Consider the following 25846-nt stretch of genomic DNA (forward strand, 5'->3'; position numbering starts at 1 on the left):
TGCTGGACAATAAACAAGAGAAACATATTTTAAATGTCTAATGGTCCCGATCACAATATAGGAACACTCTTCTTAGCAAAAGAAAGGAAGGAAGGAAGGGGGACAAGCACATTAATATCAAGTTGCTTTCACATATTCTAATTTCAAAGATTAAAAAGGCTGATAAATCCACCAAAAGAATACAAAACATGTGCTTGCATGGCCACGTAGTAGACGAGTTATCAGAAGATTGTTTTGAAGAATGACGAAACAATATCCGGCCAGAGAAACGATAGCTATTATTTCCACCTTAAATTATGTCCAAGGAAGATGGACTTTTTTTTTTTTTGAGGAAGAGTCTCAATTATTTTCCCAGAGTGGAGTGCATTGGCCACTCCCGGCCACCACAGCCTCGACCTGCTGGGCTCCGGTGATCCTTCCACCTCAGCCTTGCAAGTAGCCGGAATTACAGATGCATGCCACCATGCCCGGCTGATTTTTTGATTTATTGTAGAGATGAGGTCTCACTGCCCAGGCGGGTCTCGAACCCGCGGGCTCAGGCAATCCACTCACCTCAGCCTCCCAAAGGCGTGGGATTACAGGCTGAGCCACCGAGCCCGGCGAAGATAATTTCTTATCAGGACTATTACTTAGTGAAGTAGAAACCTAGAGCTTGAAGAAAAGGTAAGCATGGAGGAAGGGAGGAAAGTTGAATTTGCTTTTGTTTTTTGAGTTGTGGTCTAACTTTGTTGCCTAGGCTGGAGTGTAGTGGCATGAGCACGACTCACCACAGCTTTGACCTCCTGGGCTCAGGCGATTCTCCCTTCTCAGCCTCCCAAGTAGCTAGGACTATAGGCATGCGCCACCACACCCGAATAATTATTTTAAAATTTATTGTAGAAACAGGATCTCGCTATGTTGCTCAACTGGCCTCAAACTCCTGGCCTCGAGCAATCCTCCTGCCTTGGCCTCCTAAAGTGCTGGGATTACAGGCATGAGTCATCATGCCCCGCCATGAATTAGTCTTTTTTTTTTTTGAGTTGGACTCTCACTCCATTGCCCAGGCTGCAGTGCAGTGGTGCAGTCACGGCCATCCCAGTGTCAACCTACTGGGCTCAAGCCTCAGCCTTCCAAGTAGCTGGAACCACAGCTGTGCGCTACCATGCCTGGCTAATTTTTTTTACTAATTATAGAGACAGGAGTCTCACCAAGTTGCCCAGGTTGGTCTCGAACCCCGAGGCTCAGGCTGCCCTCTCACCTCGGCCTCCCAAGGTGCTGGGATTACAGGGTTGAGCCACCACACCTGGCCAGTCATTTTTTTTTAATGGCTATAGAAGGTCATTGGCTGTAGTTGGGTATTAAAGGGGGCAATTCCAGATAAAATTTCAGAGAACCTAATAGAGATTCATGATTATTCTGAGGTTTCTGTATCAACTCCTGAACAGGAAGACTTAGGATAAAAATATTTCCAACTATAATTTTGTTGTATCTCTTGCTGTTTAAGTGTATCAATTTCTCTCTCTGACACTAAAAAATTAGGTACTGGGGAATTCCGATTTTTGTCGGTAAGCATCAGGAATTTCCACAACATATATTCTTTTTGTTAACTGAGCCTGAGTCCAACATGCTAGCAGCATCACTTGGAGGATAACTCAAACATTTTCCATACACTGGTAAAAATAATCTTACCAACTTTGGTACGGAAATATAAATATGTTTGTTATGAGCAAAGGCAGTGATAAAGAACCAAAGATTCTGTGGGGCTTTCATGCCACTGTGATATCTTTTTCTCTCTAACAGTGTCCTAGGACTAAGTATAAGTTGCCAGTCTACGAAAATCCAGTGCATTAAAACACTTCTCTTTTGACCCGCTTGTCTGTAATCATCCTGTTCTCAGATGTATTCATCCCAGCACATTCTTTGTGTGTGTGTGTGTGTGTGTGTGTGTGTGTGTGTGTGTGTGTGTGTGTGTGTGGCAAAAAACCTCCACACATTACATAAAATTCACCCTCCCAACAGTTTCCAAGTGTACAGTACAATATTGTCAACCACACGTACGTTGTTGTCCTCTAGATTCCCAGAGCATCCCACCTGCCAGTCCTGCATGAAAACACATTTGTTTTGATGCTCTATTTATATAGATTCCTGTTCCCCATTTAAATGTCCAACTTTACTCAGAGTTATACTTATTTTAATATTTCATTGTTACTTGTATACTTTAACAAATGCTTTCTAATAATGGTCTAGTTTTGTAATAGTGTTAATGGTGAAACAAGCAACTTTACTAAATTGAGCAATTAGATGCATGTGAAAATGCACACTTTGCATAACTTATTTTCATCACAAGTAACAGGTTTCTCTCCATCCGCTCCCTTTTCAAAGGGAATACAGCCTCCTTTAACTATAAAATGAGAGTATTATACTACATGATTCTATCTCGAACATTACCTGATTCCTTTGCCTCTTTTTTTAGATGTAATGCTTTTTCAGTGCACTCATAATGTCATGCATTTATATTTCACTTACCAACTAGATGCTGAGAGTTTTTGTTTTTAAATTTCAAATAGGCCAGTTCACTTGCATCATAAGAGTATGGTGATTTTTAAGGCTGCGAGATAACCTTGAAAACAAAACTAGACCAATATTAGAAAGCTTTTGTTAAAGTATACAAGTAACTCTCCAACTTCCTAAGGACACTAACAACTTAAGTCCTGCATAGCTAAGTACTTTGGAATTCCATAGTTGTTGAAAAAGAGTTGAACTCAAATGGTTTGCAGTAAATTCAGTGTCCTAGTGATCGTCTACGTATATCCAGAGAATTAACTATCAGTATCCTTCAGCTAAATTGTGCTTTTTTTCTTCTGCAATAAAATTGTCAGTAGGGTCTATCTAGCAGCAAAGTTTGGAAAACAGTTCAATTTTAATGGGCCAGAGCTCTTCTTTTAAAAGTACTTTAGTTTTTCCAGAAAATCTGTTTATCTCCACCATCTCCTCCCACTCTATACCCTAGTGTTTCCCGAATCATTCCCTCTCTTCTTACACATCTATTTGTCTTTCTGGTGTGTGACATGTTTGGAAGTCTCATTAAACCGGCATCTGTTCTGTTTTAGGAGAAACCTGATGCCAGCCCCACGTCACTTCAGCTGCGGTCCCAGATCGAAGTAAGCACAGTGACTTTAATCATCTGTTTTTGCTTTTGACTTTTTTTTTTTTTGCTGATATTTTGTACAAATCAGATGAAACACGCTGCTCTGCCCTCACTGACTATAGGAATCTTCTCTTGCAGGAGTCACTTGGCTTCTGCAGCGCCGTGTCAACACCAGAAGTGGAAAGAAAGTAAGTCTTCCTGCCTCTGCCCAGGTTCAGAGCTTCCAAGAAGGTGTCTTCTAGGTCCATTCTGATGGGGATCAAATAGGCAATTGTGTGCGTATGTAACATGGGGTTTGGTGTCATTTTCCTTAACATGTTGTGTGTGTGTACATGGCTGAGTTCACACTGCTTATTGTGTCTGAAAGCTAAATAATCTGGAAGTGGATGAAGGGAAAGGGAAAGGATAGGACTTTTTACCTTTTACATTTATTTTTAATATAGGATGAAAGTTAGCAAGAAGCAAGGTACGAAAACAAAGCATGATACATTCTAGAATAAAACCATGATTAACCACCCCCTCCACACCTCATTTTGGTTGGTGACCTTAAAACAAAAATGAATGTGTGTGTCGGAAGATGGCAAAAGACCACTAACCTTTCCCGTAAAAGGTAATATTTTAGCTTCCCTGTCCTAACTTGCGCCCTGTAATTTCAGTTCTCATGGAAGATAATTTTATGTTTTATCTTGTATTTCCAGTATTTCTTTCAGGCAACTTAAACAAAACCAAACCCAAAACAAAACAAACCTTTTCCTTTTCTACTTTATTCTGTCATAATTATACTAGAATGTTCTATTTGTGATCTTCTGAGGTAAAGAAATTTAAAGAAAGTCCACGTTTCTAAACAGACACTTCCTTTGGCACAGAGCCACTGTACCGTTCATGCCAAGAGAGGCGTAGAAGTGGTTTAGGAATCAAGTATTTCTGGAATGCAAAGCACACGTTGGGAGAGCGTGTGTGTGTGCTTTAGAGCACAGCTCTGCCTAATCCATCCACGTGTGTGTGCTGTTGGCACCGAGGCGGCTCGGGGAGGAATGGCTGCTTTGCCAGAAAGCTCCAGTTCTTCACTTAAGAGGCTTTGTAGGTTTGATTCAGGACTGAGGGACATTGAAAGATTTGTGCCACAGAAAAATAAGCCCACTGCCCACTCAAGGTGAGAGGATCTCTGCACACGCAACACAAACTTCCTTTGTTCTGGCTGCATTCTTTCCTCCCAAGAATCTAGTACAAGACTCAAGTTGACATTGATTTTGAATTCGGAGGTATTATGGTGGAGTTTATTGCTTATGTAGCATGATTCAGGCTGAGAGTTCAGGTGTTCTCTCAGAATCTCTGAGTCCTTCAGGAAACAAGAAATGTTTGTCCTTCCTCCTGAGAGGAAGTGACTCACCAAATTTGTACTAAGCTCTGTTAGGCCGGGTAGTTCTTTCCCTCAATTGTGGGGAGTCATTCCTTCCATGTTTATATCCTTTACTTGGTAAAATGTGGCATGACTCTTGTGGGCAAGAGAGAGACTGACGGCCTCCTCTGAGGTTAAAAAAATTTTTTAAACACACATACACACACACGCCCTCTCTCCATTTGTAATACTGTCATTTTTCCTCTAATTTACGTATGTATGTATGTATGTATGTAGAATTGGAGTCTCACTCTGTTGCCCAGACTGGAGTGCGTGGCACACTCTCGGCCGCCACAACCTAGACCCGCTGGGCTCAGGCGATCCTTCTGCCTCACCTTCCAAGTAGCTGGAACTATAGGCGTGCGCTACCATGCCCAGCTTATTTTTTAAATTTATTATAAGACAAGGTGTCACCACATTGCCCCAGCTGGTCTCGAACCCCTGAGCTCAGACAATCTTCTCTCCTTGACCTCCAAAGTGCTGGGTTCTCTCTAATTTTACATGCTTCAAACTTATATGTTTCTAAACAGTTTGAAAGTTTAGAAACATTTTGTCTTTTATTTCCCTATTAATGGTTTTTGGAAACTATGAAACTTTTTGTTTTTAACTTTAAAATACTTTCTTTTGAAAACTTTTAAACTTATGAAAAAGTTGCAAGAATTGTGCTGTGAATGTCCATTTAATTTTCAGTTGGACTCACCAATTGTTGACTTTTGCACACTCTTGTTCACACACACACACAATACCACTAATTATTATTATTGTCGCCCATTTGACAGTAAGCTACAGACATCATGACCTTCACCCCTAAATGCTTCAGCATATTTTTCCCTAAGGACAAAGACATTCTCTTACAGAACCCTAGTATAATTACCAAATACAAGAAACTTTAACAATGACTTTTTATAATATACAGTTCGTATTCAAGTTTTTCCAATTGCCCCAATAATTGTCTATCCTAGTACATTTTTTTCCAAACCAGCACTTTAAAAAAAATTACTTACCACATTTACATGTCATGTCTCTTTTATCACATTCAATCTGAAGGGTTTCTTAGCCTTGCTTTGTCTTTTATGATACTGATATTTGTTGAAAGTATAGGCTAGTCGTTTTGTGAAGTATTTGGCGTTTCTTTCTTTTTTTTCTCCACAGTGCATTACATCAGGAGGCATGTAGTGTCTGTTTGTTGCATTATTGGTGAAATTAATTTTGATCATTTAGTTAAGGTGGTATTTGCCAGGTTTCTTCTGAGAAGTTAAAATTTTTGCTTTATAATGAATAAGTATTCTGTGGGAAGATCATCTGACCTGTTCCTCATCAAACTTTTACCTAATGGTTTTTAGATTCTTTCAATGATTCTTGACTGAATCAATTATTACTGTGATGGTTGCAATCATAGTAATAATACTGTGATACTAATTATTTCACTGATGATTGTTTTGTATTAAATCTTCCAAAAAATTTTCTTTTCTTTTTTTTCATCTTATTTCTTTTTTTAAAACTTATTTTTGTAAAGATGAGGTCTTGCTATATTGCCTAGACTGGCCTCGAACTCCTGGGCTCAAACAATTCTTCCACCTTGGGCTCCCAGAGTGCTGGGATTACAGGCATGAGCTGCCATGCCCAGCCTTCTTTGTTTTTCAGGATGAGGTATCACTGTGAAAATCCTAGGTCAGGTTATAATTTGAGTAGGTTTGATGCAGTGTTTCTATTGAATAATTTATTTCTTGTACTTGAAAATGCAGATAGAAAATTCCCACTATTCTTCTCTTCAGAATACTTGCTAGTAGCTTTGCTGCTGAATGTTAAAGCCCTGGAGGATGACCTGGCAAACCAGTTGGTTGTGTCTGGTTAGTGTCTGCCAGGTATCTGCCAAGCAAAATACTGTTCTGCGTCAGAGTGGTGTTCTATGGGCAGAAGTTTTCTTTTGCTTTTTATTCCAAAAGCAAGAAAACTCATAAACAAAAGTGGGCAAGGCCTTCAGTGGCCCGCCCTAAGAAACAGCCGTATGGAAGCAACATGGATGCTGAGCACTGGCCCTGTGACCCCTGCCTTCCAGATCCACAGTCTCCCCAGTTGTCCCAAGGAATCCAGGACGTTTGCCTCCCTTCCTTCTCCCTCTGCTGAAACCTATTCTAAGGGAGGTGTCTGGCATGGATTAGGATGCAAATGTCTGTTTCTAAAAAAGACATCACCTCTCCCAGTAGCATTTCACATTTAATAGCATGTAAATCTTAAGTTACAGGAAGTTACCTCTGACCAGAAGAGGTGGAGAAGGTGTGTCTCTTATGGGAAAGACAGGCAGTCAGAATTCTAACAGCCCTGGCATCCTAGCACCTGGATGACCCTACCAAGTGGAGCTGCCGGCCTCTAGATGCATTTGGCCTGCATGACAGATAGAGGTAGATTGGTGGATAGGTAGGTAGCTAGGTAGATAGATAGATAGGCAGACAGGCAGACAGATGGACACAGGTAGACAGACAGATAAGTAGACAGATAGATGGACAAATAGACACATAGCTAGATGACACAGACAGAATGAGTGGTTCCTTTCCACCATCATCAGTCTGGCATTCTTATTTTCTTATACTCCATTCCCCCATATGCTTTCACTAAAAGTTTAATAAAGGAGGCCTGGGGAGCTTTCTTTTGAGCTTCTTCTATTTATATCTATCTACGTTGCCTATTGACGAGGCTGTCTTCTTTATTACACAGATCTTGGGTTTCTGTCAGCTGACTGAAAAGGTGAACGAACATGAGTTAAATTTCTTAGCACTCATGAGTCCTATCTAGAGAGTTGAGCTTGTTATTTATTTATGTTTGCTGGGAAACATCTGTATAACTCCTATTTATGAGGAATGAGTTTTAGCTACGAATAAGAGAAAACCTGGCAGTTGGTGGCGTAAACAGATAAGAGATTCATTAGACAGACATTCTTGCTCCATGGAGAGGTCCTGGGCTGGCCCCAAGGTTCAAGTTGGCCTTCAGGAACCAGATGGTCAGACTGCTTCTTTTCTTCTTTTTCTTTGTCCTCATGGCCTCAAAGTGGCTGCTGCCTCTTCCAGGTGGGAAGAAAAAGCAGGGCGAAGGGAAGAAGGCCACAGGATGAAAATCCCAAGGCGTATCCTGACATGAAGTTTTCCTAGAAACCCTGTGCACCACGTTGGGGTTGGTCCTACTAATTTTCTCATGCAACAGCTGTCTTCTGAGCACCTACTTTGTGTGGCAGGCATCCTGCTGGGTGCTGGGATGTGGTGCTGCACAGAACAGACAGCTGCGTGCAGCTTGCATCTGAAGGCAGAGCGATAGAATAGAAAGCGATATCATATGTTTTCAATGGTGGTATGAGAAAAATAAAGAAAGGAGACCCAGAGTTGGATCACTTGGCCGCCATAGCTAAAGGGAGTTTAGACAAGCGAGCATTTTTAACTGAGTACATTGCTGCCCTGAAAAACATGGAGTTTTCTTTTTTCCTTTTAAGGAAATGGGGAGAATAGACATTGTGTAGGAAACTAGCAGTATTTTCTATGACAAGTTCATCTTTTATTTGTGTATATGTATCTGCAAAATTGAGTAATCTTAAAATTAACTACATGTCTGACAAAGAAGCTGTGTGTCAAGACTACTTAGATTCATTATGGTAGGGCCACCTGGTTTTTTCTTGGTATGTCTAGAGGTAGTCTTCATGGGTTTGGTTCACTGGATATTAAAAAAGAAAAAGCAGGTAATAATGTTTATTATGTACCAGGAACTGGCCTAAGCCCTTAATGTGGGCTTATTTAGTACAACAGCCCTTTGAGGTGCTGAATGATATTATTTCCATTTACAAATGCAGAACTGAAGGACATAGAGGTTAATAAGTTGCTCAGGGCTACACAGCTACTAAGTGGCAGAGCCCGGATTTGATCCCAGTTAAGAACCCATTCTCCTAATCAGAGAACTGTAATTCTGAAGTCCTTATAGTATATTGCTTATGCAAATAGAGAGGTTAGGAGCAAATATATATATTAGCATTAAATAAATAGTAGGTAAAACCTACATTCCAATAGTTCTCTTAGAAATAGGAGCCAGTTTTACCCTCATCCAGATACAAACTTGGTCTCAGTTATTTATCTTTTGAGGCAGGAATGTTCAAAATAAACCTCAGAACTTCACCTTAGCCAATATTTATAACTTCTTCTCTACTAAGTCTTTCACCAGAGTTGAAAATGCACTGATTTAGTTTCACTTTCTTTCATTACCTATGACTACACTTGAACTATTTTATGGTGAAAAAGTCCAAAAATATATAGCATGATGGAAAAGGAAAATAAATAAGAGGAGAGAAAGCCAATAGCACGGTGTTGTGAGTTGAATAAAGTGGATCGAATGTAGTTTATAAATGTTCTACATGAGCATTTACTCTGCTTGGCAAGCTGATTACTCTCTTGACTCTGTCAGTGTTCCTCTTCTCCCCTCATAGGGCTCTGTCCTCACCCCCTTCCTCTCCGACTGCAGGGAAGAAGTCCCTACACTCATTCTTGTTCCAGTTCCTCCAACTCCCTGCCTCACTTGGGTCACCTGCTGCCCTCTGGATGACTTGCTCCTCTGACCTTGCCTCGTCCTCTCTCCCTGCCTGGTCTGTCCTCTGCCTACTTGGCCGCCACCATCCCCCTGCTTCCCCCCATGCCACTGCTCCCCACGCGAGGTGTCTGTCCCCCACTTGCTCACCATCTCCTCTCTTCGGCCTCGCCCCACCCCCCATCCCACCCCAGCTCCATCAACCTTAAACCCTCAGCTCTCTCTGGTCTCGGCCCCTCCTGGAAGTCTTCTCTTATCCACAGAGTTGAGATGAATTTACTGGGCCACTTCAACTGCTACTGGGCTCGACATCCCTGGATTCTCTTGCTACTGTTGCAAGAGTGTGTGTGTGTGTGTGTGTGTGTGTGTGTGTGTGGTCACCTCCCACTCTGAGCTCCTTGAGCCTTAGATCTTTTACTTTCCTGGCACATAGGAGACATTTGGTAATATTGAATAAGTTGATTCATGGGTGAGTAAGCTTGCACAAACATGCTTGGTTCTTCTCTACCCTGTAAAATCTTCTTGCCATTCCTCCAAGCGATACTTCTATTTCTTTCCTTCCTCAGTTGCTGAACTTGTTCCTTGAAGCCAACCCATGTCTTCATTCCCTTTCGATTGTTCTTTTAGAGGTCCATGGCCTATAGTAGCCTAACTGGAGACCCCATCCCATGTGCCGTCCCTGCTGCATTGGACCAGTCTTGGGTCATGCTTCTCTCATCGCCCTTGGTATCCACGGCTTTGCAACTTCCAGTTTCTCCTCCTTGCTTTATGCCCACCCCCAGCAGCTCTCCCAAACCAGTCACCCTTGGCTTTGAACTTTTGTCTCTGGACACCCATCTCAGATTTATTTCTTCAACTCAGATCTCCTTCCCAATCTGGTTCCTGCCTATTGCAGCCTCTAGCTAAATAATGCCTGATCCCTAATATCCTGGTCACCCCAAACTGTACATCTGTATAACAACACATCACCTCTCTTGATCCTTCTCTCTCTAACCACCAGCTCTGTGTCCTTACCTCCCCTTTTGTATACTCAGGATCAGTTTTCTGCCCTCCACCCAGGCTTGATCCTGTTTTGATCCCAAATTGTCAATGACCAAATCCTGTTGCTTCTACTTCTATAAGTAGAACTCCTGTTGCTTTGTACTTATTTTGTGTTGCTATAACAGAATGCCTGAGACTGAGTAATTTATAAAGGAAAGCGTTTTATTTGGCTTAGGGTTCTGAAGGCTGGGGAGCTCAAGGGCATGACCTGGTGAGAACTTTTATGCTGCATTTTAACATGGTGGAGAAGGCCAAAGTGTGAAGCGGGGTGACTGAACAGGAAGAGGAAGAAGAACCTCAATTTATAACAACCTACTTTCTTAAAAACGAATCCATTCCCTTGAGAACTAATCCATTCTCTCAAGAGCAAGAAATCACTTGCAATACTACCCTAAGAAAGGCCCCAAGCCACTCATGAAGGATCTGCCTTCCTGCCAAACACCTCCCACTAGGTCCCACCTCCCAACACCACTGCACTGGGGATCAAATTTCATTATGAGTTTTGGTAGGGACAAACAACAACAAGAAACCCATACCCAAACCACAGCACCTTCTTTTTCATCTTCGCTACTCCAAGTGGGACCCTTAATGTTATTCTCATGAACTAAAGAACTCAAGAAATTACTTTCAGATTTGCCTTCCGAAAATCAGTAAGGCCATATCACATTGAGGGGATGCTCAGATTCCCCCAATAGCATCCCTCTCCATGTTTTTCCCTTGGTAATCAAAGCCTCAGCCCAAGTTTATTGGGGGATCTCATACATTTCCCACTCACACAACCCAAACTCCAGCCCAACTGGCTACTTTTTCCTTCCCAAATGCCTCTTGGGCTGTCTGGATTTCATGCCTGGGAAACATTTCCTTTCTGAAGTCCTCAATCAAGGACTGCTTCCCTTTGAGTGCTTTCTCAATCCCTCTGCTGGTTGTATCTTATACCCTTTTGGACTTGAGTAGCATTTTGCATGGATCTTATGTCTCTTATTGTGCACATGTCACCATTGTCATCATCATCATCATCAATACCATTGGTAACATCACTTCTTGGATACTTTCATATATCGAGCACTGTGCAACTCACTTTTTTTTTGAGTTGGGTCTCTGTCACCCAGGCTGGAGTGCAACGGCTTGATCATGGCTTACTGCAGCCTTGACCTCTTGGATTCAGGCAATCGTTCTGCCTTAGCCTCTTGAGTAGCTGGACTACAGGCATGCCCTACCATGTCTAGCAAATTTTTATTTTTTGTAATTTTAGTAGAGATGAGGTCTTACTATGTTACCCAGGCTGGTCTCAGACTCTTGGGCTTAAGCAGTCTTCTCACCTCGGCCTCCCAAAGTACTGGGATTGTAAGCATGAGCCACCATGCCCTGCAGATCACCTTTATTATATTATTTGATTTTTATTTTTTAATTTTAATATGTATTTTTTTTAGTTGGAGTCTCACTCTGTCACCCAGGCTGGAATGCAGTGGCACGCTCACAGCCACTGCAGCCCCGACCTGCTGGGGCTCAGGTGATCCTTCCACCTCAGCCTGCCAAGTAGCTGTAACTACAGGCACATGCTACCACACCTGGTTAATTTTTTGATTTATTGTAGAGATGAGGTCTCACCAAGTTTTCCAGGCTGGTCTCGAAGCCCTGGGCTCAGACAGTCCTCCTGCCTCGGCCTCCCAAAGTGCTGGGATGACAGGCTTGAGCCACCATGCCTGGCCTATATTTAATTTTTATAAACTCACTCAGATATATACTATTTTGAGGCTAATTTGCTTGGTTAAGGTCCCAGAGCTAGAGTCAAACATCTCAGTCTACTCTGAGTGTCACTATAGATTTAGAGTTAAGATGCCCTGCTTAGTACCAGACTCTCTGGGTTCAAATCCAGACTTTCTTATCAATTCTGCACATCTTATGCAAAGTACTTGGCATGTCCATCTACAGTTCCCACCACTGTAATGAGGATGACAATTACAGTATTTACCTCACTTAGTAAGCTGTCAAGCAAGCACATAGCAAATGTTCAATAATCTTGTCTGTTATTATCTATTCTGTCTTGCCCAAGCCTTGGTCTGCAGCTCAAGCCACTTATGTATTTTTTTAATCCTGCACAAACCAGCATGGTCATGATCTAGTCTCAGGCTGAGAGCTCACTTTCTTCTGATTTTCTTTAGTGTCTCCAACAGTGGTTTGCACAGAGCAAGTGCTCATTCAATACTTGCAGTGAATTCATTTAATGCCCCCAGTTCTTTGAAATAGGGTTAAAAATGGGTTGTTCCTATGACAGGAATTACAGAAGACCTGCCTTGGTCATACATGTCACTCAACATATGGCAGTATCTCCCCAAGCTGATAGCAGTGTGGTGATGAGAAGGTTTTTGCTTGTTATGTTAATATTAAAAAGACATCTAAGCCGGGCTCGGTGGCTCAGCCTGTAATCCCGCGCCTTTGGGAGGCTGAGGTGAGTGGATTGCCTGAGCCCGCGGGTTCGAGACCCGCCTGGGCAGCGAGACCTCATCTCTACAATAAATAAAAAAATCAGCTGGGCATGGTAGCGTATGCCTGTAATTCCGGCTACTTGGAAGGCTGAGGTGGAAGGATCGCCAGAGCCCAGCAGGTTGAGGCTGCGGTGGCCGGAAGCGGCCACTACACTCCAGTCTGGGCGACCGAGTGAGACTCCAACTCAAAAAAAAAAAAAAAAGACATCTATAAAAAATTTACCAGAGGGAATTTTAGCTTTTAAAAATCACCAAATCTATTTCTAAAGGTTGTCCTTCCTCCCCGTCTGACTCTATCTTACCCACAATCTTCAAGTCTCTCCAGATTGTCTTCCTCTTGAAATAGAAACAACAGGCAACATAGTATCTCCAAATAAAGGTACAATGTCAAGACACATATATAAAATATTATAGTTATTTGAAAAACCATGCTGAATGACCTGTCTTCCTTTGGAAATAGACCAGATTGTGTGAGATTTGCTGATGAGGACTGTGAGCTTGCTAGGAAATCCAGGTCAAGCCATGGCCCCTTGAGCTGACACAAATGCATCCTGTCTCCACATCCTGTTTTTGACAGGGTTGTGGTATTGGGAGGGGACACCAGTGTTTTCCCATAGGGAGCGTGCATGTGTGGTCCAGGCCTGGGACCTGTTTCTGTGTTTGGGAGTGAGGAAGTAATGTGGAGGCATGCTCTTCATGTGCACAAGTCTGCCTAGTTGAGGTAGATGTGCCATTGCTGTGTGCTCAGTGTCCTCCCAGGACAGGAGGTGGGCATGGATGGCCTGTTAGAGAACCAGAGGCATCTTGGACCACCGTTGTTTGGTCCTTCAAGCTCACCGGGGTGGGATGTGTAGACAGAACAGCAAACCCGGGCTTTAGAAAATAAATGGGTTGGACCAAGAGCCAGGTGTAACTTTTCCTTTCCTTTTCTTTTTTCTTTCTTTCTTTCTTTTTTTTTTTAAGTTGGGGGGTCTCACTCTGTTGCCCAGGTTGGAATGCAGTGGCACGATCACAGCTCACCACTGCCTTCACCTCCTGGGCTCAGGAGGCCTCCTGCCTTAGCATCCCGAGTAGCTGGGGCTACACATATGTGCTGACAAACCAGTTAATCTTTTAATTTTTTTGTAGAGACAAGGTCTTGCTATGTTGCCTTGGCCTCCCAAAGGGCTGGGATTACAGGCATAAGCCACTACACTCAACTTGTTACTACAATAGTAGGCATTCTTCTGCCTTACTCAATTTAGCAGTAACCATCTGTGGAGGATGAGGGCATGAGGGCAAGGTCACTGGCCAGGAGACCAGAGTTTGAAGTGTGCTCCTGCCTATGACTTTTCCTCTGTGCCCTTTTACCCCTTGACTTCAGCTCCCTCAACTAAACAGTGATGAGTTGAGTCAGGCGGCCCCAAGGCTCCTCTAGCTTGGCCATCTTTTATTTCCCACCCCAGTCCAAAGTGTGCCCTGCATCAGTCAATTTTACTTCCACTCTCAGCACATGGCACTCTCTTTTAGCTGGTGTAAGTGCTGGATGGAGCTGGACAGAACCTGAGCCTGAATTTAAGCTTTGCTGGTTGTGGGGTTAGGAACAAGGACTTTGAATTCTCTAAACCTCAGGTTTCTAATCAATAAAACGTGCACCATAATAGCTCTTTCCAAGGGCAGTGCTGTGAGGTGCCCAGCATGGTGCCTGGCACATGTGGTGCTCACATTCTGCTGCTCCCTCCCCAGTCCATCTGTAATGTGACCAGAGGCCCATGGCAGGGGCAGTGTGTCTGTGGTGTCCATTCTTGAACCTATTAGATGGTGCCATATGTCAGGCATTGTGGCTCATGCCTGTAATCCCAACGTTTGGGGAGGTGGAGGTGAGAGAATTGCTTGAGTCCAGGGGTTCAAGACCAGCCTGGGCAACTTGGTGAGACTTCTTCTCTATAACAAATTTAAAAAATAGCCAGGTGTGGTGATGTGCGTCTGTGGTTCTAGCAACTTAGAAGACTGAGGCAGAAGTATCACCTGAACCCAACAAGCCAAGGCTGTGGTGGCAGTGAGTGTGCCACTACACTCCAGCCTGGGCAACAGTGAGACTCCCACTCAAAAAAAAAAAAAAATGGTACCATACATAGAGCTGGTCATTGGCCATAGTCCCCTAAAACATTCCCTTCCCACATGACCTTTAGTATCCTTTTTGATTCCTTAGAAAGGGGAGGCTAGGAAACAACAGCCATTTTCAGAGTTCATGAGGTAGTGATGTGCTAAAGTAGGGGTCCTCAACCCCCAGGTTGAGGACTGGTACGGATCTGTGGCCTGTTAGGAACCCAGCCACACAGCTGGAGGTGAGCGGCGGGTGAGTGGAGCGCCATGTGAGTGGAGCGCCATCTAATGTCAGGTCAGCTGAGGCATTAGATTCTCTTAGGAGCATGAACCCTATTGCAAACTGCGCGTGTGAGGGATCTAGGTTGCGCTCTCCTTATGAGAATCTAATGCTTGATGATCCCCACTCCGTCCATGGAAAAATTGTCTTCTATGAAACCAGTCCCTGATGCCAAAAAGTTGGGGACCGCTGTGCTAAAGTATGTGTTTGTGCAGGCATGTCCATGTCCGCACGTGTGTGTGCACGCTCCATCGCACAGCGTGTTTCAGGGGCTCAACATTCCAGAACACAGGGCTTGGGGTAGGAGCAGCTGAGCCAGAATCCTCCACCTCAGCTGTTCCCAACTGGAAACTCTGTTGCCTTCCCTCCTTCTGGCAAGTGAGCCTCCAGTGAGCCTCCAACCAGCCGGCCACAGCTTGAGTCCACACGTCTGCGTGGTGTCCTTCACTGGTGACAGACTGTGTGTGCTCTTGCTGGGGACAGGCGCTGCTGCCAGGAGTTGTTTAATATCAGAGGTGGCTGCTGGTTCTTCTCCTTCCTTCATAAGAGGGAACAGAATATTGGGTCAGCGATGGGGCTAGGGGTAGGGGAGCATCTGTAGATAAGTAACATTCCTATACTGCCAGGAATATGGGGAGACTCATACCTATAGTTTCCAGAGTGCTCCCGGCATATCTTATTAATTCTTCGAACAAACCTGTGATATAAGTGGTATTTTACAGGTAAGGAAACAGAGGTTTAGAAAAGTAAACGACTTACCAAGATCACAGACCTCAGGCAAAGCCGAACTGGATTCCCAATCCAGGCCTGTTTATCTGCTAGGGCCAGGGTGCTTCCCATCTACTCACCACAAGTGGAATCAAAGACTGGTGCCCTTGGAGAGAGCAGTGGTGTGCTGGGCAGCTCATGAAGTTTCATTTAAGAAACCTTTATTCAGTTTTTGTTCCATGAACTAGGCCCTAGGAAGATGTCTAGGATAGGAAGGGTAGCTATCCTCTTACAATCTGAAGATGGAAAAGATGATTATATTGTGATGTGAGACCATCAGGACAAGGAGACTTCAGAAGGAGGAACAGGGATGGTGAACCCCTGGGGTAGATGTGGTGCTGAGATTTTATTAGAGAAGTCTGATAAGGATGGAATAACGATCTTTTGATCTTACATATTTGTGGGGGCTGGTTACACAGCCCAGGTAAGGCTATGCTTTCTATGTCAGGTGGTATAGCCTGAAACCAACACAGCAGGCAGTTGAGGCAAAATGGATGCATGTCAAGTGAGGAAAACTAGGGCAAAGTGTAGCCTGCTAGGATGGGCTGAAATCCACATCACCTCTCACTAGCTCCAAGCAAGCCTCCAGCTTTGTGGGTGCAGGGGACTTGCAGGCATTGCTGGCATCCTTCCTCAGCAGAAATGTGAGTTCCATGGACCCAGGTGCTGCCTTCTGCCACCCCGTGACCCAGGGGACCACTGGTGACATATGCCAGCTATAGCAGGGTCTCATGCCCATACTGAACTTGAAGCTTAGGAAGAAAATAACTACTTTCTGCATCTCTCCTGGCCCCAGCTAACCCGGAACTATACTGGGAGGAGAATTCTGGGAAACGTAATCCAGCTGAGCTTAATCCCCAGACTCCAAATCGCCACAGTGAGCACCTGAAGGATGACCGAGGAGTTTTCTTAGGCAGAAACAGAGAGAAGAAAGTTCCAGGTGGAAGAAAGGATGTGTCAAACCAGGGGAGCACGACATCCTGGGGGAATGGGGTCGTGAAACCCCAGGGCTGGCTCATGGAAGGCCTTTGAGCCTGTGCAGAGTTGCCTGGTGATGGGCTTTGTATGTTGGACAGACCAATGTCAGCGTGGGGAGATGGGCTGAGTCCCTTCCAGGAGGCAAGTATACCAGTGGTAGGGGGAGAGGTCGGAGTATCTGAAACCTGGCAAGGTCTTTCTTTATTCTGCTTCCACTTTCTAAATTCTTTTATCCACTGGCTTAATTCCTTCATCAGATCTTTAGGGAGTGTCTCCTCTGTGCTGGGAATACATGGTGGTCAAGTCTAAACCCGACTCCCAACCTGTCATTTAAAGGCTTCGTCCAAGTAAAACCCTGCAGTCAGGATACTGCTTGAAGAGTATTGTTCTGTGTTCTTTCCTGAAACTCTCACGTGCAATGCTGCTTATTTTATTTTGGAAAAGTTGGAGTAAGGAGGATAAGAGGAAGAATTTGAGAAGGCAGAATGAATGATGAGCTTTGCAGGCTCTACTGGGCTAGGGTGGTTCCAAGCATATCTACACATGAGAATTACTTGGAGAGCTTGTTAGAAAGGCAGATTCTCAGTCCCCTACTCCCACCCAGTGGATTCAGTTCTCCAGATGTGGAACCATGGGGACTTTAAGAAGTTTCCTAGGAGACTCTTAAGCAGCCAGCTTGGCTCTATGGATCACCAAAGCCAGTATCTTGTCAGCTTTAAGATCTTTGCCTCTATCCCACAACTCAAGCATGGATAGAATCAGAGAACTGCTCAGCTGATGCTGGTAGAGGTCATTTCATTGTCATGGTGACCCTGGCAAAGCTTCCTGGAGTCTGAATTGTTTCCAGCAGGTGCTGGTGTATTCACAGAGTCAGAAAGGGAAAGGATGTGAAGCAATGGAGGGTAGTGAGGTCAGCAAGCAGAATTCTAAAGAACAGGAGAGCGGCGTCCGCTGCTTAGAGGGTCCAGGTGTGGCGGGCGCATGAATGTGACAGAGACGTTTGGGAATTTCAACACGAGATCCAAGAAGACAGGAAAACTTGAGTCCCGCTTTCTTGGTATTTATAACATAAGAAAAATGTGCATCATCTATGTCTGGGAAGAAATTAAAGTGGGGAGAAAAAGGCTAAGTGGTTGCTGTAGGAAGGACCCAGATTCAGATAGCCAGTCACTGTGCCCCAGCGAGGGGAGGAGGGACCATTCCCTCCGTGCCCACGGTACCTCCAACTTTGGCCTTCAGTGGCAGTTCCCCCAACTCCCCTGCTGCCCCTCAGAGCAGCTGGCAGAGGAAAAGCTCGGCAGCCCCAGGCCCCCACATCCCTCCCAGGGTCCTCTGTGCCCAGCCTGCATAGTGGCCTGTGAGGCCGGCAGGCTGCGGGGATGGTGAATGAGATCCACTGTTTGTTTCCACTGAGAAAGTTCTGACCCTCTTCCGGAGCTGTTGCCATGGAAACGTATGGAGGAGATAATTGAATGGAGCCTCTTTTCATCCCATCTGTCCCTTCCCCACCCCGAGGCTGAGGCTGGTAGGGGCTGGCCCTCTGCTGCCTTGTTTTCCCTGGAGGTTCTTGTACATTTGGTAAAAATATTAGGTCGGGCTCAGTGGCTCAGCCTGTAATCCCAGCACTTTGGGTGGCTGAGGCGAGAGGATTGCTTGAGCCCGTGGGATCGAGACCAGCCCAGGCAACTTGGCGAGACCTCATCTCTACAATAAATAAAAAATCAGGCGGGCATGGTAGCACGTGCCTGTATTTCCGGCTACTTGGAAGGCTGAGGTGGAAGGATCACTGAAGCACAGCAGGTTGACACTGGGGTGGCCATGAGCGCTTCACTGCACTCCAGCCTGGGTGACAGAGTGAGACTCCAACTCAAAAAAAAAAAAAGAATACTAAAAGCCAGGTCCCTTCCTGTGCCAATCTCTACTGGAGTCAGTGACCCCCATATCCACTCTGTCCCAACTGTGGTGGCAACCCATTTCACACCAGTTCTACAGTTGGGCCTGCCTCACACATATATAGAGCTAAAGGACCTTCCAGAGGCTTCCCTCTCCATCCTCAGTCACATTTCTCTGTATTAAAGTCATCCTGTCCTTTCCTTCCTTTCTTCTTTCCTTCCTTCTCTTTTCTTTTCTTTTCTTTCTGGTTTTTTTTTTGAGTTGGGGGGTCTCACTCTGTCCACCCAGGCTAGGTACATTGGCACTATCATGGTTCACCATGGTCTCAGCCTCCTGGACTCAGGCGATCCTTCCAAAAGTGCTGGGATTACAGGCATAAGCCACCATATCCGGCCTAGAAAAGCCTTTCCCAGGCCACATATTTATTACACATATGCAGGAAACTTTAAGGTGGAACTAGAGGGAAGGCATCATTTTGCTCCACTTAAAAAATAAGTAGCAGCCATTTAAAAAAATGTAAGCAAAGGTGTTTTCTTTCTGGTAGACGACTTAAGCTCATACAAAGTTACTTTTTTTCTGTTTTTTATAAAGTAGCTTTTATGGTGAAAATAATGTGTTACAACCCTGTTTTGTTTTATTTTTATTTTAGTTTGCTTTTGACAATAACTGAGCCATTCTTAAGCTAAAGAAAGAGCTAAGTAAATTTTAAAATTCAGAGCCAGGCCAAAAAATAAAACCATTCGTTTTCACTGGTTACACCAAAACTAGAATAAAAAGTTCAAGGCCATTTCCTTTTTTCATACCTTAATTTGTATGCCAGTTGAAGAAGCACCAAAAGACAGAATTTGATCTGGGGCTGCAAACTCCAGGGGCCAAGTAACAAACTTCCATTGTACTTTTAATACCAGTAGTTAAAGCAAATGCACCATTTTGGTTTGGGACTCCCAGTGTTGCCCCTGACTCAGTGAACTCAGTGACAAGGGCCCTTGACTCCGCGTAGCTGGAGTTCTAGTGGAAGAAATATTGGCTCAAGTGTCTGAAGAGCTGAATTTAAGCTCCAGGTCTGTGACTTACAATGACTAATTATGTGACCTTAGACAAGTCGCTTGCCTAAAGACTCTGGGGTGGAGTCTCTTCATATGTACAATGAAGCAGGTCTCTGTGAACCTGAAGCATGAGGAGATATATATAAATGTGCTTGGTGAATCAGACCAGGACTTCAGGGAAGTTGGTAATTTTTGTTTTTGTTTTTCTTTTTTTTCTTGGATCGGAGTCTCATTCTGTCATTCAGGCTAGAGAGTGCAGTGGCATGCTCATGGCCAGCACCTCAACTTGCTGGGCTTCCGCGATCCTTCCACCTCAGCCTTCCAAGTAACTGGAACCACAGGTGTGCACCACCACACCCGGCTATTTTTTTGATTTATTGTAGAGATGAGGTCTTGCCAAGTTGCCCAGGCTGGTCTCGAATCCGTGGGCTCAGGCAATCCTCTCACCTCTGCCTCCCAAAGTGCTGTGACTGTAGACATGAGCCACTGCACCCGGCCACTTATACTTCTTAACCATTCAATATTAGGATTATATTCAGTTACGTGTAACTAACACCTGACTTGAGTGTTGAGACAGATGGAGGCGTATTCTCATATTGCACAGAGTCTGGAGGTAGGAATTCCAAGACTCATGCAGCTGCTCAAGGAATATTCTCTCCTATTCCACCATCCTTAGTGTGTGACTTCCTCCCTTATGATAAAGTGATACCTGCTTGAGCCTTATGCCCATGTCAGGAAAGGATGAAGAGACTGCGTCAGTCCTTTTTGTGATAGAAACATTCACTTTCTTAGAAAAAACCCACTAAAAGTTTTCGGTATTTTTTCTCTGCCAGACTGACACTTGGCCTACCTGCAAGTGATTATTTCAACAGGGTATACACTGCCATCCCTAACAAAGTAAAGGTTCTATAAGTAACAAAAAAGGTGAGAATGGATATTGACTCAAAAGGCAACTGGTTCAACTGTTCTCATCTTGCAATGCATCAATAAATCTTCTCAAGTCATTGTGAACTCCTGCAAGGTATAGACCGTGTTGTATACAGTTCTTTCATCAAACTAAGTAGAGCTTCATATCAAGCAAATAACAAATTGTCATTGATTGTTTTTATATGAGACTGGTCACTTACTGATTCCTTTTTATATGACCTTACTTAAAAAAATATTGCGTACTTTCTAGTTTGTCATGGGCATACTTTGAAGATGAGTTACTAAATCTGAAGGAATTGATAACTTCGCAGTGCTGGAATTCATGCCATTACTGCCAGTAGTGTTAGAGTATCAATGCCAGCAACCATACTGCAAGTTTTTATCAATTTCTTAGACAGTGCAGAACCATGAGGCCACAAATGAAGAAAAATGTGACCCAGATGGAAGAGAGAAGACCCACTGAGAAGTTTTGGAAAACTTGGAGGATGACTGAATCCCATCCAGATCTGATTCTTCCTACCCCAAGCCCACTTTCCTGGGCACGCTCAACTCTGCCATTCTGTGCTTGTATAGTCCAGGTCTTAGTGAGGTTGTGGCTCAGACACAACCAGGCCATGGGCTGTCCCTGTGGAGAGATGGCATTTGGCTGCTTTTCAGACTTGAAACTCTTAACGTTTCTGCCAGTGACCTGCATCATTAACTTTCGGTACAAGTCACCAGTTGGTGAATGGAAGGACACAAATCTCTTTCAATGCACCTTTGTGAAGAATTTTCAGATTCTACAGGAGTGGAGCTCTGTTCTTGGCCTAGAGAGCATGTTGGCCACTCCTGAGGTGCCAGAGAATCAACCCCTTACAAGTTGAGAAACGGAAGTACATTTGGAGAAGGACTAAGGGAACTTGACTCATAGGTGGAGCTACTTGAAAGAAAAGGCCAATAATAACAGCTAGCTGAATAGCTGGGTGCGGTGACTCAATGCTTGCATCGCCAACACTTTGTGAGGCTGAGGCAGGAGGGGTGCTTGAGCTCAGGAATTCGAGACCAACCTGGACAACATAGCAAGACCTCATGTGTACAAAAAATCACAAAAATTAGCTGAGCATGATGGTCACCTCAGCCCAGGAGGTTGAGGCTAAGGTGAGCCATGATTGTGCCACTGCATGCCAGCCTGGGTGACAGAGTAAGACCTTGACTCCAAAGAAGAAAGATAACAGCTAGCTTATTCTATTCATTTCATTTATTAGCATGTATAGGCATGTTATAAGAAGCACAGTACAAGTCATAATTCACTAAAATCTCTGAAAAACATATGTGATTTGTAATATTAGTGTCTCTATTTTGCATAGCAGGAAACTCAGATTTGTGGAACTAAGTAACCTGCCCAGAGTTTTACTACTCAGTGGGTGGTAGAGATTGGCTTTGAACACTAGCATTTGGACTCCTGAACCCACGTTTCTGAGCCATTTGCTGTGCTGTGCCATTTCCTGGGTAGTAGCCTTATGACAACATTTGAGGCATCCTTCACATCGAGTTGCCAGTCAGCTCCTCGTGATCTCTACCATGTACAAAAAAGAAGATAGGCTTGACTTGCAGCAGGAAAGATGGTGCTTCATTACCTAGAACTTTCATCTATCTAATACAATAGCAGGGGATTGAAGGGTAACAAATCGTGATTGTCATTATAACTGAAGTTGCAAATCCACATTGGCTGTGACTTTCCCCTTCTTTTTCTGAAAAAGCTGTCCTTTGGGACATCTCTGTTCCTTCTGTAAGTGTAGGCTGACTTAAAGTGGTGCTGATGATGATTCTAAAGCAAAGATACTATACAAAGGGGATGGGGTAGAAAAGGTTAAAAATGCTAAAATCATGGCTGGACATTTCAGACTCTTTCAGTATCTTTTCAGCACTTTCCAAATGTAAGAACTTGCATCATATGGTAAAAAGTCCTCTTTGAACCAGAATTAAAGATTGAATGGTATTCTTGTTTCGAGACAGCGTCCATGCTTCAAACCTGAACAACCTGCCATTCCTTTTGGAGAGTTAATTTTGTGTAATCGATGGACCCAAGCCATCTCCCATGATAAAAGTATCCATACTAAAAAACTACTCTGCATCAATAAAAAATTATTTAGTACGTTGTGCTGTACATGGTAAACTAAATACTGCTTAAGGGAGACAATAGGAAATATTGAGCAATATTATGCAAATATTGAGAAGTGGAAGAGAAATCACTCTGTCCATCCTAATTCTTTGAGAGAAGTTAACTTTTGAAAAATTTAAAAGGGCAGACCTTACTGATTTGGAAACTGTTGGAATCTAGACTAGAAGATACCAGGTGAGATGGCTCATGCCTGTAATCTCAACACTTTTGGAGGTTAAGGCGGAAGGATTGCTGGAGTCCAGGAGCTTGCCTGGCAACATAGCAAGACCAAGTCTCTACAAAAATTTAAAAAATTAGCCGGGAGTGGTGGCATGTGCCTGTAGTCCCAGCTACTCCAGAGGCTGAGGCAGAAGGATAACCTTAGCCCAGGGAGTCAAGGAGGCTGCAATGAGCTGTGATCATGCTACTGCACTCCAGCCTGGACAACAGAATGAATACTCCAACTAAAAAAAAAAAGAATAGACAAGTAGTGACAATATTTGATAGAATGAGGACAGTGAGTCCTGTGGAGAAGACTAAGAAAATTAATCTGTTGGGGCTGGCCAGTGAATAGGTGTCAGAGGTAACATTTATTTGGAGGATCCCAAAGTGCCAGGCACTGTGCTAAGCTCTTACATTCACTGTCTCATGTAACCCTCCCAAAAACCTAAAGTATTGTTTTTATCATCACTATTTCACTTAAAGAGATAAGGCATCGATTGATGGCAGTGCAGTCATTTACCCCAGTGTCTGCCCAACTCCTGAGTGTACAATTTCTTAGCCTGTGTTGGGTCAGCCCATTGCCATGGGCCAGGTACTGCAGACATCTACCGTGATCATTTATAAAGGTGACCTTGTAACAAAAATGCAGAAAGTGAAGACTGGGAATAGACCGTGAAATGAAAGAAAGAGCCTGAATGGGGATTGTTTTGACTGACTTGACAAAATGTCACCAACGTTGTCATTGATACTAAATATTCATGGAGTTCTAACAATATGACTGATTTTGGCAATAGGATGACTTTCAGTCTCAGCCAGTTAATTTGCAAGCTAAATCATGTCATGTGTATGAAGTGCAGCGGCTACTGACTGTGAAGGGCCAGATCTAGGGGTCAAACAGGAGAGATGTGTAAGGCATGGAAGAAGACACCGGCTCCTGTCCGACCTTCCAACGGCTTGGCCCTTTGGTGCCTCTCAGGCCTTACCCGAATCCGGGCCCCATTGTGGGAGGAAGAATGACCCTTGAATTTTTCTGACAAAGAGCAAATACTATGAACTGAAATTTGTTTCATACTTATTTCTGTTAAACAAAGGAGATAGGCTTGTATGACGAAAAAAATCTATGATACCCAAAGGACAAAAATAAATATTTAATTAAGGAATTACTTATCATTTTCCATAAAATGATTTGTCTTGAAAGAAGCAGACTGTGAACGTACAAAGTTAATCATACCCCAGTTGTACACAAGAAGAAAATTGACTGGGTGTGGTGGCTCACACCTGTAATCCCAGCATTTTGGGAGGCTGAGGCAAAAAGATTGCCTGAGCTCAAGAGTTTAAGACCAGCCTGGACAACATAGCGAGACCTCGTCTCTACAAAAAAATAAAAAACATAAGCCAGGCGTGGTTGGTGGTTTTCTATAATCCAAGCTACTCTGGAGGCTGAGGTGAAAGGGCCACCTGAACCAGGAGGTCGAGGCTATCGTGAGCCGTGATTGTGCCACTGCACTCCACCCTGGGTGACAGAGTGAGACCCCAACAAAAGAAAATCTTAACCACTTGTAAGCACTTCAACCTTTTAACCTTCCACCTTTCCTGTCTACCCACAATTCGATAGCACAAATATGTCAGTCTTTTTTTGCATCTTGAAGAAAAGGCTACTCTTGGCTTTGGGGACTGCCTTGGCCCAGGATGTCTCAGGAAAAGACCCAGACACAGCAAAAGCCCAGATTCCAAATTCAACAGGAAGTCAACTAATGGAGAAGTTTATTTCCTGAGACTCAAGATTAAGGAACTTTAGAAATCTCTTAAGTCTAGGTTTTCCAGTAACGTATAACATATGTTCTTTTCTTGGAAATTAGGTTATAACCGCTTTTCTTCTTATTATTATTTTTTTCTTGTTTGGTTATGATGAAGTTTCTGGACAGCCAAAACATGAAGTCTATTTTAGGAATCTCTTTGTACTTGGGCGTTCATTGAACTCCTGTGGTGTACCCGATTTGGTGTGTAAAGATGAGATGGGCTTGTCTTTGCCTGGATATACCTTAGGCTATTTGCATATAAACAGACATGAGAAGAAAAGTGAGTTTGAACCATAGTATTCAGCCTTCTTTCTTTCTTTCTTTCTATAAACAGAAGTGCAGCCAACTCCTGAAAAGTGTTCTTGAAAAACTCAGTTCTTAGGTGTCCATAGACCACGGTCACGGACTTGGAAACGTTCTATCCTCACAAGTTCTAAATGTCATTTCAGCAATTTACCCAAGAGCAGGGCAGTATGCAATGGTGTCCCTTTCTGTCTGCTTCTTAAATAATAGAAGAAAAGCATCATGAAAAGTATACCTGATGCAAGGTTCTATTATGTAAATGACAAAGTGGGGAACAGGGTACAGCATTGGACTTGGTGTCAGAGATATGGCTGCTAAACCCAGCTGTGCCCCTGCCCAGCATTCGTTGACCTCAGGCAAATCATCTCTGCCCCTTCTCAATGACAATCCTTTTCTGTGATGGGAGGATCAATGAGAGTATTGGGTCTAAGAAGTGGACTTCTAACCAAGTGTAATGCATTTCATTTTTATTCGTGTTTGTTCCTCCTTCTACTATAGGTCTTAGGAGGATCCCTGCTGTAAGGCAGTAGCCTCACTAGAAAATAAAATACGGCAACCTAGAATTGCCCCTGGGTAGAGTTTGAGGCAGCCATATAATTTTTATAAAATCAAGTATTCTAGGCTGGGCGTGGTGGCTCACGCCTATAATCCCAGCACTTTGGGAGACCTAGGTGAGAGGATTGCCTGAGCCCATGGGTTCGAGACCAACCTGGGCAATTTGGTGAGTCCTCGTCTTTACAATAAATCAAAAAATTAGCCAGGCATGGTGGCACGTGCCTGTAGTTCCAGCTA

At 43.8% G+C, this 25846-nt stretch overlaps 1 protein-coding gene across 1 annotated transcript in view; it reads left to right on the forward strand.

Moving 5' to 3' along the window:
- Window positions 1-25846, forward strand: part of SASH1 (SAM and SH3 domain containing 1) — a 363374-nt gene that overhangs the window by 247216 nt on the left and 90312 nt on the right. The window contains exons 3-4 of the mRNA XM_021711326.1: window positions 3090-3140; window positions 3266-3315. Coding sequence (XP_021567001.1) covers window positions 3090-3140; window positions 3266-3315 — 101 coding nt within the window. The remainder of the gene's footprint in view (window positions 1-3089; window positions 3141-3265; window positions 3316-25846) is intronic.

This window comes from Carlito syrichta, unplaced genomic scaffold, assembly GCF_000164805.1.
Source record: "Carlito syrichta isolate Samal-C Ts95f unplaced genomic scaffold, Tarsius_syrichta-2.0.1 Scaffold302058, whole genome shotgun sequence".
Lineage (NCBI taxonomy): Eukaryota > Metazoa > Chordata > Mammalia > Primates > Tarsiidae > Carlito > Carlito syrichta.